This window comes from Argiope bruennichi, chromosome X1 (assembly GCF_947563725.1).
Source record: "Argiope bruennichi chromosome X1, qqArgBrue1.1, whole genome shotgun sequence".
Lineage (NCBI taxonomy): Eukaryota > Metazoa > Arthropoda > Arachnida > Araneae > Araneidae > Argiope > Argiope bruennichi.
In genome coordinates, this window is record NC_079162.1 from 31,483,103 (window position 1) to 31,501,052 (window position 17,950).

General features: G+C 28.9%; 1 protein-coding gene across 4 annotated transcripts in view; it reads right to left on the reverse strand.

Annotated features, from left to right (window-relative positions):
- The window catches only part of LOC129958564 (SID1 transmembrane family member 1-like), an 86,692-nt gene that overhangs the window by 7,630 nt on the left and 61,112 nt on the right, over positions 1 to 17,950 (reverse strand). For all 4 annotated transcript variants that reach the window (XM_056071114.1, XM_056071117.1, XM_056071115.1 and 1 more), the window contains 12 exons: positions 16,748 to 16,789; positions 14,864 to 15,015; positions 13,142 to 13,215; positions 11,547 to 11,613; positions 9,929 to 10,077; positions 8,962 to 9,016; positions 8,731 to 8,848; positions 8,366 to 8,502; positions 5,481 to 5,583; positions 2,184 to 2,260; positions 2,049 to 2,095; positions 1,096 to 1,201 (listed from right to left, as the gene is read on the reverse strand). In XM_056071114.1, the coding sequence (XP_055927089.1) occupies positions 1,096 to 1,201; positions 2,049 to 2,095; positions 2,184 to 2,260; positions 5,481 to 5,583; positions 8,366 to 8,502; positions 8,731 to 8,848; positions 8,962 to 9,016; positions 9,929 to 10,077; positions 11,547 to 11,613; positions 13,142 to 13,215; positions 14,864 to 15,015; positions 16,748 to 16,789 (1,127 nt within the window). The remainder of the gene's footprint in view (positions 1 to 1,095; positions 1,202 to 2,048; positions 2,096 to 2,183; positions 2,261 to 5,480; positions 5,584 to 8,365; positions 8,503 to 8,730; positions 8,849 to 8,961; positions 9,017 to 9,928; positions 10,078 to 11,546; positions 11,614 to 13,141; positions 13,216 to 14,863; positions 15,016 to 16,747; positions 16,790 to 17,950) is intronic.

Below are 17,950 nucleotides of genomic sequence, written 5' to 3' on the forward strand. Positions count from 1 at the left end.
TTATATTTTTCAGAAGGTAATTTAACTCTTTGCAGAGCAGCGTATTTTGATTTTTCAATTTTATTGATTCTTGTGTATTTTCAGATCATTAAAATGGAATATCAAGTTATCATTTTTGCATTGATATCTATCAATTGCATTTAATAGAAGTGTAAAGATAGCCGAATTTACTCGCATGAATTGGTACCTTGTTTGTCAAAGAGGCAATACCTCAAAGTACTACCAGCCGTTGGTTCTCGCGCATTTAAGAAATAAAGAAATAAATAAAACGCTTAATGAACCTTCTTCAAATGAGCTGTAGAATTAGAAAAATGATCATCAATTATTATTTAAGCCAATAAGTATTTGAGTGGAAAAACTTTATATTAACTTTGCTGTCGAGTTTGCACTTAAAACTCAACGAAGTAAAATGATGCAAAATTAAATGTTTCGAAAGCAGGATTATACCAAAATTGTCAATTTCAATAATAGGCTCAATTTTCTTTTAAGTTATGAATATTACTGTACATCCGTAGTTTTTATCACGGTATATCCTTAACTAAAAAGGCGTAGATTTTAAAGACATACAAAGATTTGAGAACAAAAGCGAGCCCAGCCCCTAGAAAATAGAATAAAAGTGATAAATAGAAAGGTGTTTAATTGTAATTTTAGATGGAATTTAAGTGGATTTTATTATTAATATTTTACAGAAAATATCCACAAAGATACCAATGACAATTGGAAATCTATTCAGCTATGAGGATTGCAGTAGTTACTAATGCGGCAATAATAGTTAAATGTGCTATTAGTTATCAAGTTCTTATTTTTTAAAAAAATATTAATTAAATGAGATGTTTCAAAGTTCTTCGAAAATTATTCCTTCCAAAACTTTTTAAAAATAGGCATACAATTGAAAGGATATGCTTGATTATTTATTATCAAGGCATACAATTGAAAGGATATGCTTGATTATTTATTATCATATGTTATTGTATTTAAACACAATATCCATTTCAAGTATTAAATTTTAAATTATTAGATAGATATATCTAACTTTATTCTAAAATATGAATAAAACATGCAAGAAATTTTTATATGAATATACCCTTAACTCACCTTCATCATGGAGTAATATATAAGATACATCATGAGATTGGCTATAAATACTGATAGCAGGAATGCACCAAAATTTGGAGGTTGGCTTATTAATCCAAATAAATCACTGGAATTAAGAGAAATCTGCGATTAATAAATTAGTAAACAGGTTAAGAAATTAAAGATGCAAGTTTTCGATACTGAACTCTAAACTTGACGATTTGTTTCAGAAACAGCAATTTTCAACCGTTATAAAACACATTTTAACCATTAACATTTAAATAACGAAAGCAATGCATATTTTAAGGTTTCTAATTATTTGAATTCTTCGATAAGTAATAAGTAAGTTTCTAATTAGAAGTAGTAATTTAAAATAATTAAGATGGATTTTAAACATGCAACATTAATTTTAAATAAAAATAATGATTACACAGAAAAGTTTTACAATTTCTGAACTCCAGTCTTAATCATTATATCTATAGCAAATGAAAAATAAAGACATATGGATGAAAATTCACAGCATTTCTTTGAATATCTCGCTATGCTATTCACCAAACTAATTCAAGTTCTCTAATTAGGAAAAATTCTTCCTAAAATATTTATGAATGCTGGTGCGATTCAAACATAAAACTTCGAAAAGCCGGAATAAAAACATTCCGAATGCGTTACTACAAGCGCATTTCTATATATAATTTAGACGCATCTGAATAAATTAATATCAAGAGGCAATGAAGTGGAAGCAATCATAATAATACAGATAGTAATCATAATCCAGGTATTGTAATTCAAATGCTTAAAGTCTTCTGCTTTTATAAAAGAACATCTTGCATCTGAACTTTTTATTTAAATTAAGGAATACAAACGTACTTTAATTTCTCACTCGCAAACAAAGTCATATTCAGGTTTTTATATTTATGAAATAAATACAATTCAGAGAGGAAAAAGTTGATTTATGTGAAAAAAAATGCACTTACAGAGAAAAATTGAGCAGTACAGCAATACTCAGCATTATAAAACGTCCCTGAAATATAAAAAAGTTTTAATATATTATAACGCTTTTTTCCTAGAAATGCAAATCTGAACATTCGATCATGAAATGTAGATATTACCCTATATACGGGCTGGAAAGAACGAGCTGCAATATCGATTTTGATGCTATGGTACATACGTTTCCAAATCCAGCGATCTGAAATAATAATTATATATGAAAAGGGGGGAGGGAGAGTGATACATTTTATAAAAATCTTTACTTAGAAAGTCTAATTGTGAAATCAAAAAATAAACCTAAGAGACAAACAAAATATTTGAAAAAAAGTACTAACAGATATTAATTAGATGAGACGTATATTGACAGGACGGTGTATTGAATATTTGTGAAGTGTATCTCATCGTATAGCACATTTTTAGCAAACAAATTTGTATTGAAATTCATTTGAGTTTTGTAGAAAGTGAAAATTCGTTCAGAAACTTCCATAAGTTGTCTTATAAATTCTTTATATTTTTTTTCTTCGTATTAATGCCAACATGATGAAATAAAATATAACAGAAGTATCCAGAATTAACTTTTGGATAAGAAGAAAAGTAATTATAAGTAGTTTAAATGGTGTGATGAATTGACCTTATGTTGTAATAAAAATGTTTAAAATTAATTTTCACTTAAAAGAAAAAAAAATCAACTATCACTTGAAAAAAAAATAAAAACCATAAATATAATCGCCACAAATTAATGCTATAGTTATCTGCTTGATGAAAGTGTTAATTACCATACTATATAACATCAAAACTCATGCGTTTGGTAACACATGAGTTTGTGAAGTGAAATTTAAGCATATATTTTATGCGTATACTGTGGGTCTCAAAATTGTACATATATCAATCATTGTCTTTTTAAAAGGTGTAAAAATGTAATACAAAATTTATTTAAGCTTAAAATTTCCAAAAACGTTAAAGTATATTGGGCCAAAAAACAAACATGAAGTCTTCGAAATACCTCATTAATATAATTCTCATATGATAAAGACAAAATCTGAAGTCATAAAATTGAGTATATACCCTGAAGAATTTGTCAATTAATCACCACTTTTTTTAAAAAATTTTTTTTCTTTAAACCATTATATAATTACACTCGAAGCATATAAACAATAATTTTTTGCAAATGCAATTATTTTTTTTCTCTATATAAACCCTTGCAATGAATTCTAGGAGGGAATAATTTCTGAGAATGCAAGTTATTTAGTTATCGAAAAATGGCAAATTTCTTCGGTGAATTGTTTTATTGATTGGGAAAAGAAATGCTTACGTCCAAAAAATTCTACAGAAGTATCGTAGAACTGATTGCGTGGCCAATATTCCAGAAACAGGATGCAAGGAAATTTTGAGCATCACTGCAAAGAAGATGATTATACGCTTCGTATAAAGAGTATCGTATACGTAAAGAACAATTTGAAATCAAGCTCCCCAAAGCTTGCATCACCCATGTCCTCAGCGATTGGAAAAAATTTTTAATTTCAAACTGTTAGACGTGTTCTACATAATGCAGAATTTCAGGGTCGTACTCCAATACGAAAACTATTCATGAATTACGTCAACAGAAAAACTTTTGCAAAAATAACATATTTTAAAATCAGAATCATTCTGAAACAGTATTATTTTCTCTGAAGAAAGCAAATTTAATCTATATGGGAGAAATGGACAATATAAAGTATGGAGAGAAGTTGGAAAAGTTAATGTGCAGTTAATAAGACAGTTAAATGTGCGGGTGGATCCGTCCTCGTTTGTGGTTGTATGGCAACAAATGAAATGAGAGAACTTGTTTTCATTGATGGCATAATGGATACACTAATATATCTTGACATTTTAAAGACTAACTTAGAATAAGGATAGCATTTAATTTTTAGCAAGACAACCATCCGAAGTATACTACGAGGATTATCAAGTTATACTTGTTATACCACATTTTAAATAAAAGATACATATATCATCCCAATCTCCAGGCTTGAATGTCATAGAAAATTTATGGTCTCAGTTGAAGAAATTCGTTTATGAACTTTACGTGAAAAGTAAAAGGGATTTCAAGAAAGTCTCTAAGGAAGAGTGTGGCAAATATCAGTATAAAAAAACCAAAAAAGAAAAGAAACCTAGCGGAATCCATGCTTAAGCGATCACAAGCTGCGAATCATGCAAAGGTTTTGAAATTAAATATTAATTTGCTTATTAAAACAACATTAATAAATTGTATACACATTTTTGTAACATTCTTTCTTGTCTAAATGTTACACTTATTTTTATATTAAAATAAATTTTGTTATATAATTTTTTTCACATGTTCGAAGGTGATAAATACGAATATCATTAGTAAAAAGACACTTTCGTCAAAGCGAAATTTAAGCTGTAAGTAAAAACATAGTTTATACATTCAGGTATACACTCAGTTTTGGGTATATTTCCAGTATACAGTAGGTATTTCAAGGCATATATTTCACAGAAAGCATTCAAAAATACATTTCCTTAATATAATGTATAAGATGAAAGAAAAATATTAAAAACCTTGTGGATTTTTTTCTTATAAAAATATGACTTAGTATTATTATAAATTAGAAGGAAAAACATTATCCAATAAATAACTTTCAATTTACACGATTTACAAGCTCTGTTATTTCGGTAATATTTATTAAACTGAAACTGGGTTTATTATTTTAATTCCTCAAAGTCATTGTGAAAATATCAGGAGTATCCTGACTACTCTCTTCTATTCTATATTGCATTTCATATGAAAAGGATATCAAGTAATTTTAATGTATTAACACAAAATAAAACAAGTTAAAGGTATCGTTTCGTAGAATATTTTTGGATTCATATAATATAAAAAGATCCATTGAGCAGACTGAACGATGCTTTCTAGAGAAAACCGAAAATCATTCAACTATCCAAATAAAGAACTGCATTATGTATAAGAACATCTCTTATATTTCATTGTCTATCAAAACGAGCCAATATCCTCCTCTTTCAATCAAGCAATACAAGCTTCTCTCAATTTCTATAGTTCTTATTTGGATAGCAATAAGTTAACAAGTTCTTACCTAATAAAATCAGTAAGATTTAACTTTCGGTTTGCTCTATGAGTTTATATAAGCAATAATATAAATTGTTAAATGTATAACAAAATGTTATATTAATCTCAGATTTTTAAGCTTCTTGACCTACAATGCCAAAAGGCGTTATTGCAATTTTGTCGTTGTGTATGAGGAAAAGCTAATTTTTCATTGAGAATGAAGATCGTCTCTTAGTTTAATACAGTTTTAATATTACAAAATAATGTACAACAAAAAGAATTTTTCATATATTAAATTACAAAACAAAGATATACTAAAACCACTTTAATATATAAATAATCAGTGTAAACATACCAATTTTGCAACGTCCCATGTAGTAAATTTTGGCACTTACAACAAAAGTCACTGCGCTATGAGCAAGAAAAAAAGGTATCCATACAAGAAGTCCTCCTTTTACCTGCAATAAATTATGCATTATTTTTAGGGCTTTAAATTTTGAATATATATTATTGGCTGAATAACATGAACCAATTAGTGATTATTCACGTTTTATCGGCTTTTTAGTGTGAGAACGCCCATAAGATTTGCATGTGTTTGACAAGTTATTTGGTTAATACACTCGCTTTGAAATAGTTTTTTTAATATTTAGATGCCTATTTAATTCAATTAAAATGAATTTAAAATATTAGTTTAATAAAAATTAACAGCAATTGATTATTTCTTGTTTACAATTAGAAGATGCAGTAATTGTCAAAAAATTTGACATTGAGATTTTGACGAATCTGCACATTTCATTACTAAAATTTTAATATTACACACACACACAGTGATGGCTAAAATTGTGGACACTTAAGAAATTTGTATTCTTATAGGAAATGTAACGTTTCATAAAATGCAAACTCTTACATGTCATTTTAAAGAGAATTTAATGCTAATTTCAATACAAAAAAAATTCAAATATTTACAATACAAAAAAAGGTGAGTGGCAATAATTATAGAGATACATTAGATGTTGATGAATGCAGTGAGTTATCAGTACTTAGTAGAGTAGCCTTTATTTTTTATTACAGCTTCACACTGATGTTTCATTGAGCTGAAGAGAGTTTTAAGCTCTTCTTTCGTTATTGCATGATAACGAAATTATAAACAATTATAGCCTCAATTAATTTTCTTTCTTTGTGTAAGTAAACAAAAAAATTTAAAGGATAACTCGATAAATGGTAATATCGATTAACATGTTATCCTAATTACTAAATAAATTATGAAAAATATGCATTCACAGAATTATAAAATATTAGAATAATATTAACATATCATCAAATAGTATTGGCAGGTTCTTATATATTTGATTGTGGTCTATCAATGCTGTATTTATAAATCCCGAGTGTCTACTAAAAAATAGTGTGTACAAACGTAGCTAGTGCGAATTCATGAGTCACATAAAAGCAAATACAATTTCACAAAATTATTCAAATAAAAATTTAAAATAAATAGCTAGTATGTTGAATAAATTATAAATGTATTTAAATGTAAAACTTCTTTGAAAAATTTGTTGAAAATAAGGCCTTATAAAGTACACTGCCTAGAGTCACAACATTTTCAAATCCCCCATCGTGGACGAAGAGGCACTGCAAAAACATATGCAACGATATATTGTAGTGTAATTACTTCCGAAGTGTCGGTGCATTTTATTTTATCCAAAGTACATAGCAAATTCGATTTATTATATTCTTGCTATCTTATTGAATTTTCATATACAGGCGGTTATAATTAAAGTGACCTTATTCAGACTTATATAGAGCCTGTTCTGGTTGATATACTTCATTGAAACTTTGTTTATATATTATATATACTGTGGGAGAAAAATTGAAAAATAATATTACTTTAAATTTTAATCACTAAATGGAATTTTCATGCAAGAAAGAAAGGTCGTTATTCAAATTAGGAACGTCTAAAAATGTCAGTAGTCAGTGCCATTAAATCATTCTTCACCATGCCTTTAGAGAAATCATTATTGCAATGGTTGAAGAAACGTCCTTTTCCCAATAATCTTTAACAAGTTCCCGAGAAGTTTCATGCAATTTGTTTCTCCCGTGGTGTACAATACGAAAGATTCTGTGATCCATTTTAAACGTTACGTATACGAAGTCCACGCGGTGCAGAAGCTGCACTCCTAAGACGCGGGAAAATGCAACGATTTTGCTTACCGGTTTCTGTCCAAAACAGCCGTTTACAGTACATGGCCTTTGAACATTTTGTGGTTGGATGACAGAATTTTTACTCTAGACAGGACAGTGAATAATTAGAATTACAGCATATGAAGTACTGAACGACCTAATGTGGTACATGAACAGCCTCTGCGTTCTGCTTACATTGCTTTAAGGTGTGGTTTCACTGTTAACTTTATTCTTGGCCCCTTTTTCTTTGATAAGAACATTCCTTAAGAGCCTAAAAGGTGTTCCATTCCCTTGTTACTATGAGCAGCATATCATTCCTTACAATCCTTGTTTTATAATAAAGCGAAAATTTAGGAAGCAATATCGAGCAATACCCGATATTGCACGACAAGTGAAGGAACTGTTTCGTTCCCACTTTAGAGATGATCAGGGAATTTCAAGGCATTTTCTAACTACTTGACTCCATCTCCAAATTTGAATCCCTGGTATTTTTTTGGTTTTGGGGATTCCTAAAAGATGGTGTATATGGAGAAATCGTACAAATTCTGCCTGAATTGAAATTAAAAATAACGCGACATGTCGCTGCAATTCATTAAAAAAATACTTCGCTTTGCTGCTGAACCCGCTATAATACGCTTTGATGTGCGTTTCATTTACATAAAGTGATTTATGTAAATGAAACGCACATTGAACAAATTACGCGATTAAACAAAGTTGTGTTTCAAATTTCTTTCACCATCATCTTTTTACCTGGTTAATAATTCATCTAACTATGAATTGTTAACTTTATTTCAGATTTCATTTCGTTATGATCCAAGTAAGGTTTATAAAGCCTAAACCAAGTTTCAACAAAATAAGTCAACAAGAACGATCTCTACATAAGTTTGGGTAGGGTTACTTTAATTATAACACACTCTGGTATGTGAAGTAAAATGAAAAATAAAGATTAACGAATTCAAAATCGATCTTGTGCCGATGTAATTACTCAGCACTGCAATATCCAATAGAAAAAAAGTAAATGCTTGTTATATTTTCAGATGAAAAGGAAAGAAATCTACTTGCCACTCCTCCAAATCCTATAATGATGACAACAGAAAGAACCATCCATGTAACATGCGATTTTACAGCTATATCTGGATGTCTTGACTGGTACAATTTTAGCATACAAACTGTTGCTATGACATACATAAAGGCGGTATCTGAAACAAACATAGATATTACAGATAATGTATTTAAAAGTATTAATGTTATGCTGGGAGAAAAGAAAAAAATCACGTGATTTACAAAATTGTAATCAAGAGAAACGAATATATGAAGAAACGTACTAGCATCATAATAACTGATTTAAAGAACAAAGTTCAAGAGAAAGAAGTTGGTACTAAAAGAAACTAATTTTTAAGGCACTACAATAAGTCTCATTTTCTCACCAAATTGAAAGTTTGCTCTGTTAGGACAAACGTGATAGCTAGCACTTAATACTCCTTCCATAATAAGAGCCCAACCCATTGCATACATAAGACCGTAGTGGCGTGGAATTCCGGTCATCTGAAAACATAAGATATGAACTTCATTTTAACACATTTAAGAATATTAGACTGGCAACTTAAAACATAAATTTTCATTATATCTATTTAAAATATGTTTCCAGAAGAAAATACCTCTGTTGGTGGTAGTTTCCTTCTTTCCGCTTCATAATACGAGTCCATTGCATCCCTAGATTGAGAAAAATACATTTAAAACAATCATAATACTATGTAGAACCTGGACCAATTTTTATTCAATAACTATTAGAATGAATATTAAATTTTTTGTGCTCCATAATGATGAACATTTGTTTGTTTGTTTGTTTGTTTTCAAATTTAAAAAAAAAAGCACTCGGAAATAAAACGAAATACCGAATTGCTTCATTTTATTCGAAAGAAAATTTAATTTTCTACTATATAATGCCTTTAATATTTTTAACTGTGACTTTTTATGTATTCTTAGATTATTAAAATGAAGTCAAATGCACAAAAATTGATACCATTTGATTTTTGAATTGAATTCAGATATAAGCTACTCATGTATACCTTGCATGGAGAAAGAAGCATGGCTTAAAATGCTGCTCACCCATATTCCGTGCTTTAAAAAATCGAACAACTCTGATTGAATCTTTGTTAATTCTTTGGCTCTGTCCCACCTTTTGCTTAGCTTTTCATGCACGATGATGTATATTTTAACTTACTTTGAAGAGGCTGACATTTTTCAAGTTATAAAATACATTTTTTTTAGAATTTTAATCAACATAATATAAAAAGTAAAATATAATTAATTAGGAACATTTGAATAATGTTTTAACACTTAAATAATGCTGGATTTTAATTTGAATGAATTCGAATGCACTGCCCTTGTAAATTAAAAAAAAAAGCAAAAAATTAAAGTTTTCAGAAAATATCGCACAAAACATTGAAATTACACTTTCGACAATGGCCTACTTTGCCTTTCGGTAACTTGGTTCTGAATCGAATGAATTCTGTAAGAAGAATTATCTTCCGAGAAATTATTAAAGTCTAGTATTATTTCCAGTTATTAAAAGAAAATAGAAAGGTGTATGTGGCTTTATAGAAACTCTTGATAACTATTTACCTTCTTCCAACTAATAAGAGAAAGAGAATTCCAAGCATTACATATCCAATGTTGCTGTAAACATGGTTGAAATCGCTAAAAACTCCCACTTGATGTGAACACAAGAAATTATAGTAGCACAAATCTTGATTTCCTGTCATGTTTACAATCTAAAATGGAAATGATATTTTCAAAAGTAAAATACACATAAATATACAAAGAATAATTTTATGTAAAAAATGGTATCCAGTATTTTTAATTTCTTAACCGATACTATACAATTCAGAAAACTGCAGAAGTCTTGTAAATATTGCATCTTATAAATTCACCATTCGTTGGTGTAAAATTGTATAGACCGTTTTTAGTTAGAATGTATTTTGCTTACATGGTAAAGTGCATCTGGATTCACAGGACTTTTTTCCATTATTGATTTTACTTTCGAATTGAATCTACAAATAGATGACACTAGTCAATTTTCTTGTATTTCTCTTACATTCATTGATGTGTTTGATACGTGCTTTGGGGGTGCAAACATCTGTTCAGTTAATTGTTTGCAGAGAATGCTACAATCTTTTTTAAGGTCCATATTGATTTCATTTTCCTCTTGATCAATTAATGCTCTGACTGCCTTAATTCACCTTCTAACTTACATTTTGTTTCTATCTTTATTTTATATTATATAAAATAGTTTTAAATAAATTTTTTGTTTAGATAGATTTTTCGAGTGTTTGCATATATTAAATGAAAGGTGAATAAAAAAAATTAGGAGAACCTTGGAATTTAATAAAAGTTGCTACTCATGTGTTTCTGCAGCAAACTTGACAATATTGATATTCATTTTACGCAGATTTCTATTTTCTACAATCTTTGCGAACACCATTTTTAGAATTGAACGTGCCGTTTTCGAATAATCTAAGCAAAACTGAAAAAAAGGGTCTTATTTCACTTTTTTTCGTTTAGCAACTAAAGTTCAACTCATAAAAATGGGAAAACTTGGAATATTTAAACTGGTCACTACTTAAAGATATTAAAGCTATAATTTTTTTCCAAATCAAAATTATCTGGCCTTTTTATTCTTAGAGCACTAATATACAATTTTCTCCCACTTCTTTAAAACCGAAAAGATGCATAAGAAAACCGAGAGTTTTTCATCATTTATCGCGATATAAATAAGTTGTCTGTAGAAAACAGCTTTGGCTGAAAATTATTCTGAAGGAAAGTGCTGAAATTAATGGAGAAAAAGAACAATTAGTATGGCAAATGCAGATTAAGATTAAGGGCAATTCTTAATCGGACTTAATTAATTTATTTACCGATTGAAATTTTCCATTATGTTTTGAAAGACCATTAAACACTGACTTTGCAAGAAACGATGGAAATACTATTTGCACAATCATTGTTCATATTTCCGTTCTTAAAAATTAAGCTGCACCAGATTAATTCTAAAACAACTCATAAAAAACTGATGAAGTTTTGCTAAATTTTCTAATGTTTATAAATTCGAATATTATGTATCAAAAATGTAACAAAATAGAGCTACAAAGTGGGGTAGAAAATCTGCATTTTACTAATGCATATTATACTCATCATAATGATATGTATTGAAATAAAGTTATTAGATTATTAGTATCATACTTACTCTTTGGTTTATATAGACAAGTTGAACCACGGGCAAACCATAAAAAATAGCAATAGTCAGCAAATTCCTGTTGAAAAGATATTTTTCAAACCTCAATCGGTACTATTTTCTTATAGCACAAATGCATAAAACAGCATAGAAGTAAAGTACAACAAGACAAGTATTCTCCCTAGATTTATGTATGTACAATCTAAGTAGGTGTTGAAATATTGAACAATAGTACACTATTGTGCGGTACTAAATGATTCAACATCGTAATAAAATTTTGCGAATATTGTTTAAAATCCTACAATATTGTACAATATAATAAACAATAAGGCAACCGCTAATGGATCAGTTAGAATGATAGGGTAGGTACTGAATGTTTCTTACATAATCCATATAACCGGTAGCAGATTTAGGCATTCTGTGGCCCTAGACATTATGATGCTCCTGTTTTAATTAACAGGTCAATAAACGACACATTTCAACCTATTTTTAACTTAATCAAAACATTAAATATTTATTTAAAGCTAATTTTCGTATTTTAGTAATTTTGTAGAAATATGTGTTTTTCTTTACTAAGTTACAATGATTCATGTGTTGCCTCCACACTTGTATCCAATTATATTTAAATGGGTGCATGGTGTGGTGTTTACAAAAGCTGTTTTAACCCTTTCTAGGGCCGTGGGAAGTATGCTTTCCACCAAATTTTTCAATCTTTGTATGAAATTATGTAGTTTGGCATAAGTTCTGACAAATTTTTTTTAGTAAAACAGAAACTAAGATACTTCAGTTTTTTTTTCACACAAAATGATGCGTATTGATTTGTACTTAATTATTAACCAAATTAATTAATTAATCCAATTAAATTTATCTAATAAGCTAAATGAATCCCTTTTCTTATTCTAATTTCAAGCCTCAAAATATTTTAACATAATATGACTAGAAAAAAAATGGCCCTTTAAAGGGTTAACTAGTTAACATAATGAAACGGATAAAGAACCTGATTAATTATACTTGGTAATACTAATAATATAATTCATGATTTCAATATATTATACAAGTCATATAATTTGTATTACTTATTTATCGGAAACTAGTAAAACTTTTCTTAATCGATCTACCTTCGGTTCTCCTGACCCTACGGGTCCTAGCCTAATCTGCCTTGTTGGAAATCTGTCACAACATATGAAAATTTTTTACGAATTTTTCTGAATAACATGATTTTTTTTTCTATTCAAGCAAGAACACATAAATAAATGAAATAATCACATTAAAACTTTAAAATAATTTGTATACAATATCCGAAGAAATATATCCAAATTATAAATATTTTATTGGTATAAATATTCACTCACATTGTCGGTCCATAATTTATTTTTAGCATTATTTTTCCAGAATAAATATGTAGAGAGTGATAATAATCTAATGCAAATTATTATTATTCAGAAATCTAATGCAAATTATTATTATTCAGAAATTTTTTGAAAACGAAATTATATCAAAATGTGCTGCAGTTTCAGGCGAACAAAACAGATTTTTAAGGACACAAATAAAATCTTTTAATTTGTCTGAATTTCAAAACAAATAAGTAGAAAAGCAATATACAATACCATGAATAAACTTTCGTCCTATCACTCAAATACTTCTCTTTCTTCCTTGCCAAATCGGATACAAACAAAACAGTCTGTAAAAAAATGTAGCCATTATGCATATTTAATTTAAACCTGTAATTAGCACTTATTAATACACGTGACGTCAGAATCACGTTACAAATGTTAATATGTCAAGCCCCACCCTTTTTCTACAGTATGCCAAAAAATTCCGAGGTTAAAACGCATATTATATGATTAAATAGATAATATCGTTAAATGCCTAGCTCCGACACCGAGATTTTTTTTGTGGGATTTTGAAATTTTTGTCCATTTTATTATAAAAACCACGCAATAACACCTGCTTAAATTCAAATCAAATATTATTTAAATTAATTTTGCAGCATTATTCTAGAAACATTCCGAATTACCATTTGCAAATTTTATGTTATTTTATTAATCTAAACAAAATGCGGCAATTTATAGTTTAAAAAAAACATCCATCCTATTATTTAGCTTATATTAAGAAAGGTTTTGTCCTTTTTATTTATTGATTTTTTTTTGAAATTTCAATTTTGCATTTCTTTATACGCGATATACTAAAACCAACATTTTACAAAGTGATCATCAATTAAATGTTTTACTATTTTAATGTGTAAAAATTTGCTACTTAAAATCACTTATACAAAGATTAAATTCAAATCAATAAAAAATATTTGCTTATCGAAGCTTTTGGGGGAAGGATCTCGAGATTTGCGTTACATAAGGGCTCTTAGAAAGTTTAACCAGGCCCTGCACATGATAAAGATTGAATCCTGTAAAAGTCGTTAATATTAAAAATCGAAAGTTTTAATAATATTTAATAAAGTTTAAATATTTTAAAAATTAGTTTTTAAAATATTTCATGCAAATTTTTTAAATCACTGCAGAATTCGCATTACAATGCAACATTAAGAAGCATTACTGCATTCGCATTATAATGCAAAACTTTATTTCTTGCATATAAGATTAACTCCATCTCGCTGTGATACTCAATAAAATTATTGAACATAATTTTATTAAAATTATTGAGCATAATTTTCTTTTGTAATTAGCTAAAAATATTCAGTCAGACAAAAGGAATAGATAAACTGGGATAATTATAGAAAAAAACTCCAACAAGCAAATATTATCTGACATTCACTGTGTCGTATTTAACAATAATACAGAGTGGGAAAGCTTAATCTATCTCGCATACAGAAAATCCAATCGGTGGACGTAGGCTGAAAAATTCAATCTCTATAACGGATTCCGATGTTTTATTCCATAAAAAGTGTCGATTTTTAAGGATCCTGTAAAAGGGTATCGAATGCTTCAGAAAAAGAAAAAAATTACGAATCTCGAATTCCAATAGAGATATCGCTAAAATCCCCGCATATTCTAGAACCTTCAGTTTTATCGCCTAGCATCATTGACCCGACATCTATTCAGCATACGTTTCAGTTATCAGTAAAAACTCTCCTTTCTATTAGATTAACCACTCAGGGAAACAAAAGTACGTATTCTTAACAATATAAAATAATTTGCACAAACAACACATTTTCACTAAAACAGAGGATAACGGTTTTATTTATTATTTTTGTAGTATTAAAAAGACTGCGATAAAAGATGTTTAAAATTTACGAGACAATTAAATGATATACAATGGTAAGCAAGTATTTCTGCAAAGTTACGACGCATAAAAGAATGAGAATTAATACTCACCTTTGTTCTCACAATATTTTTATCTACCTCAGCATCAGGTAATTTGTCTATATCTGTCTCATCAAAACTCACTGGTGACGGATTAAGGGGTGGCGGGTTTGTGAAATCTCTCAACGACCTTGTTGGGCTTTGTTCCGATGCTGACTCCGATTCTAAAGTAAAACATTTGTTTATATTGATCTGTTATATGCATTTAATAAAACAAAAATACCTTTTAAGAATCACAAACTTCAATAAATACAGACTAATTGCTGTCATTCAAAATGCAAGAAAATTTTATCTAAACATTTTACGACATTACTTGCGTTTAAATTCAAGACAAATGTTTAGTTATACCATGTGCTTTTTTTTTTTTTCAAAGGATATGTTATTTAGAATTTAATAGACATTAGTTATTAAATTAGAAAAACATCACAAAGAAAAATCAAATATTTCTATTAGAAGAAATAGCTATCGTAAAAATAAAGGAGATAGGTGTTATGGAGCGTTAGATAACATCACACAGTTTCGCACATGTACATTTTACTTTCTAATAGTGAAAAACAATGATTTCTCGGATTATTATCATGTCATGTTCAAATTTTGGCTTCATCCGATCGGAAAAAAGGCGCTAAAATACATATTCGACATCACACCGAATATCGATGTTCCGCCATGCCAGTGCCAGTGTTATGCAGTTAATAAAACAAGTATTGGTTTCTCTTACTGCAAAAGAAACACGCAGTTCTCATGTGTGGGACTTTGAAAAAAAATCTATCCACGTGGCATTTACGATCCTTCACATTTTCCACAATTTTTTGTGGGTGGAAGGGGAGAACACCTTTATTAGAGAGTATATGAAAAAAAAAAAAAAATTGGGGGGGGGGATGACCACTCTCATCGGTTTACTGATATGTGGTCTTTACTGAATACCATACATTCGTTGGAACGGTACGAAGAATGCCAGGGCTGGACAGAGACAATCAAAAATATAAGAAAACCGAAGGAAAAGCAAAATATTTGATTGCGTTTTACTATTTTTATGTTACACGAACACATGCCATTTTACGTCTGCCAGTTGGTAGACAGCATTGAATTACATATCGTACCAAAGGGAGTTTATCGTACCTCACGTCTAATGCTATCTTTCATTTCATATAGTATTTGCGGATTGAATGCGTATACGCTTTAAAGTTCGAAATAAAATTATAAATGGCAATTTTAAAATGATGCTTACTTTTGTTTAATTTAACTTTTGTTTTAAAAAATTAGATTTTGTGTTTTAAGTAATTTGTATGATTTCCAATACTATTTAATTGTGGCCAATAAATCTAAAAACACGAACAACGAGGCTTGACATTTCGATGACATTATGACATTCTCTACATTATGAGTCTACAATGACATTACAAAATACGAATAAGAAGTAAGTTTTAGTTTAGTTTAGTTATATTAACATCCCGTTTAAAGCAACACTAGGGCTATTTTGGGATGGACTTCGTAATTTTGAACCATGGTCAGATGACGAGGACGACACCTGAGCTGGCACCCCCCTCTCCACACCACCCCAACGGGAGGACGTTTGGCCCTGACGTATTTATCGTGCAACAGACCCCATTACACGGTGGTTCTTTGGTGGAATGGGTGGAATCACAAGCCGAGACCTAACCACCAGGACACCACGGCCCTACGAATAAGCAAGTTCTATAATTATAAATTTGATTATTCGGAAAATCTCGTAAGGATTTGGCGATGGCCCAGATAGATTTTACTATAGTATGTCGTAAATGATCTTCTGAATTAAATGAACGAAAGATGACCGTTACATTATAATATACTTTTCATGCAATTTAAAAGAAATTCAGAACAACATTTAACTACTATATTTTTTTAAAGATATATTACCTGATGAGGTTCCATAATTGTGTACGGAAGGATTTTCAACATCTAGAATAAAATTTTTAAAAAAAGATATTAAAGAAAAAAAATATCCAAGAAAAACAAAGAAAAGCAGTGCAAAGAAATAAAAATATAAAAAGAGAATCTCAAAAATTATTGTGCTAAAAATAATAAAATAATACACAAATAATTTTCATTAAAGACATTTTTTCCATTTAATTTAAAGCGACTAAACAATCACTATAAAATACCTACATGCCTCTTTCTTTACCATTTCAAAACGGACCTATGCCTAATGCACTCAATTTGGATAGTGTTTTCCAAATGCAATAAAATCTTTATATTCTGACACAATTTTGATTTATCATTATATCAGTACGTAAAATCCACATCGGTGCTTCTATGCTCGTTCCTTTTCCTTTTATTAAACATATTTTAAAATCACTTATAAATTCATGTAATCCAAATGCTACTAAATTAAGAAATGTTACATAATTCTGAATATACATGTTTTTATAAATGTTGCTAAATTTATGTCCAGAAATGGAACGTCATTCTTAAAACTGGCGGAAGAACTTCCGTTCGTTGTAAAGCGATTTGTGAATGTTTCTGTGCCAAATTTTTCTCTATTCCTCGATATAAAGTCGCCACGAAAAGTACTTGTGTTTTTAAATGGATCTAAAAAGTAAAATATTTATTAATTTTTTTCTCTGCATTTTATAGATAAATGTATTAAATTAAGAAATGATAAGTGCTTTAATTTTTTCAACGGCTGTTTTAAAAAAGGCAGATTAAAATTTAAATTATTTAATTATGTCGTATTAAAAATGACAATTATGACATAGAATTGAAATCTGAAAATAAAGTTTTGAATAGTATTTGGTAAGTTAAGTTTTGAATAGTATTTGGTAAGTTAAGTTTTGAATAGTATTTGGTAAGTTAAGTTTTGAATAGTATTTGGTAAGTTAAGTTTTGAATAGTATTTGGTAAGTTAAGTTTTGAATAGTATTTGGTAAGTTAAGTTTTGAATAGTATTTGGTAAGTTAAGTTTTGAATAGTATTTGGTAAGTTAAGTTTTGAATAGTATTTGGTAAGTTAAGTTTTGAATAGTATTTGGTAAGTTAAGTTTTGAATAGTATTTGGTAAGTTAAGTTTTGAATAGTATTTGGTAAGTTAAGTTTTGAATAGTATTTGGTAAGTTAAGTTTTG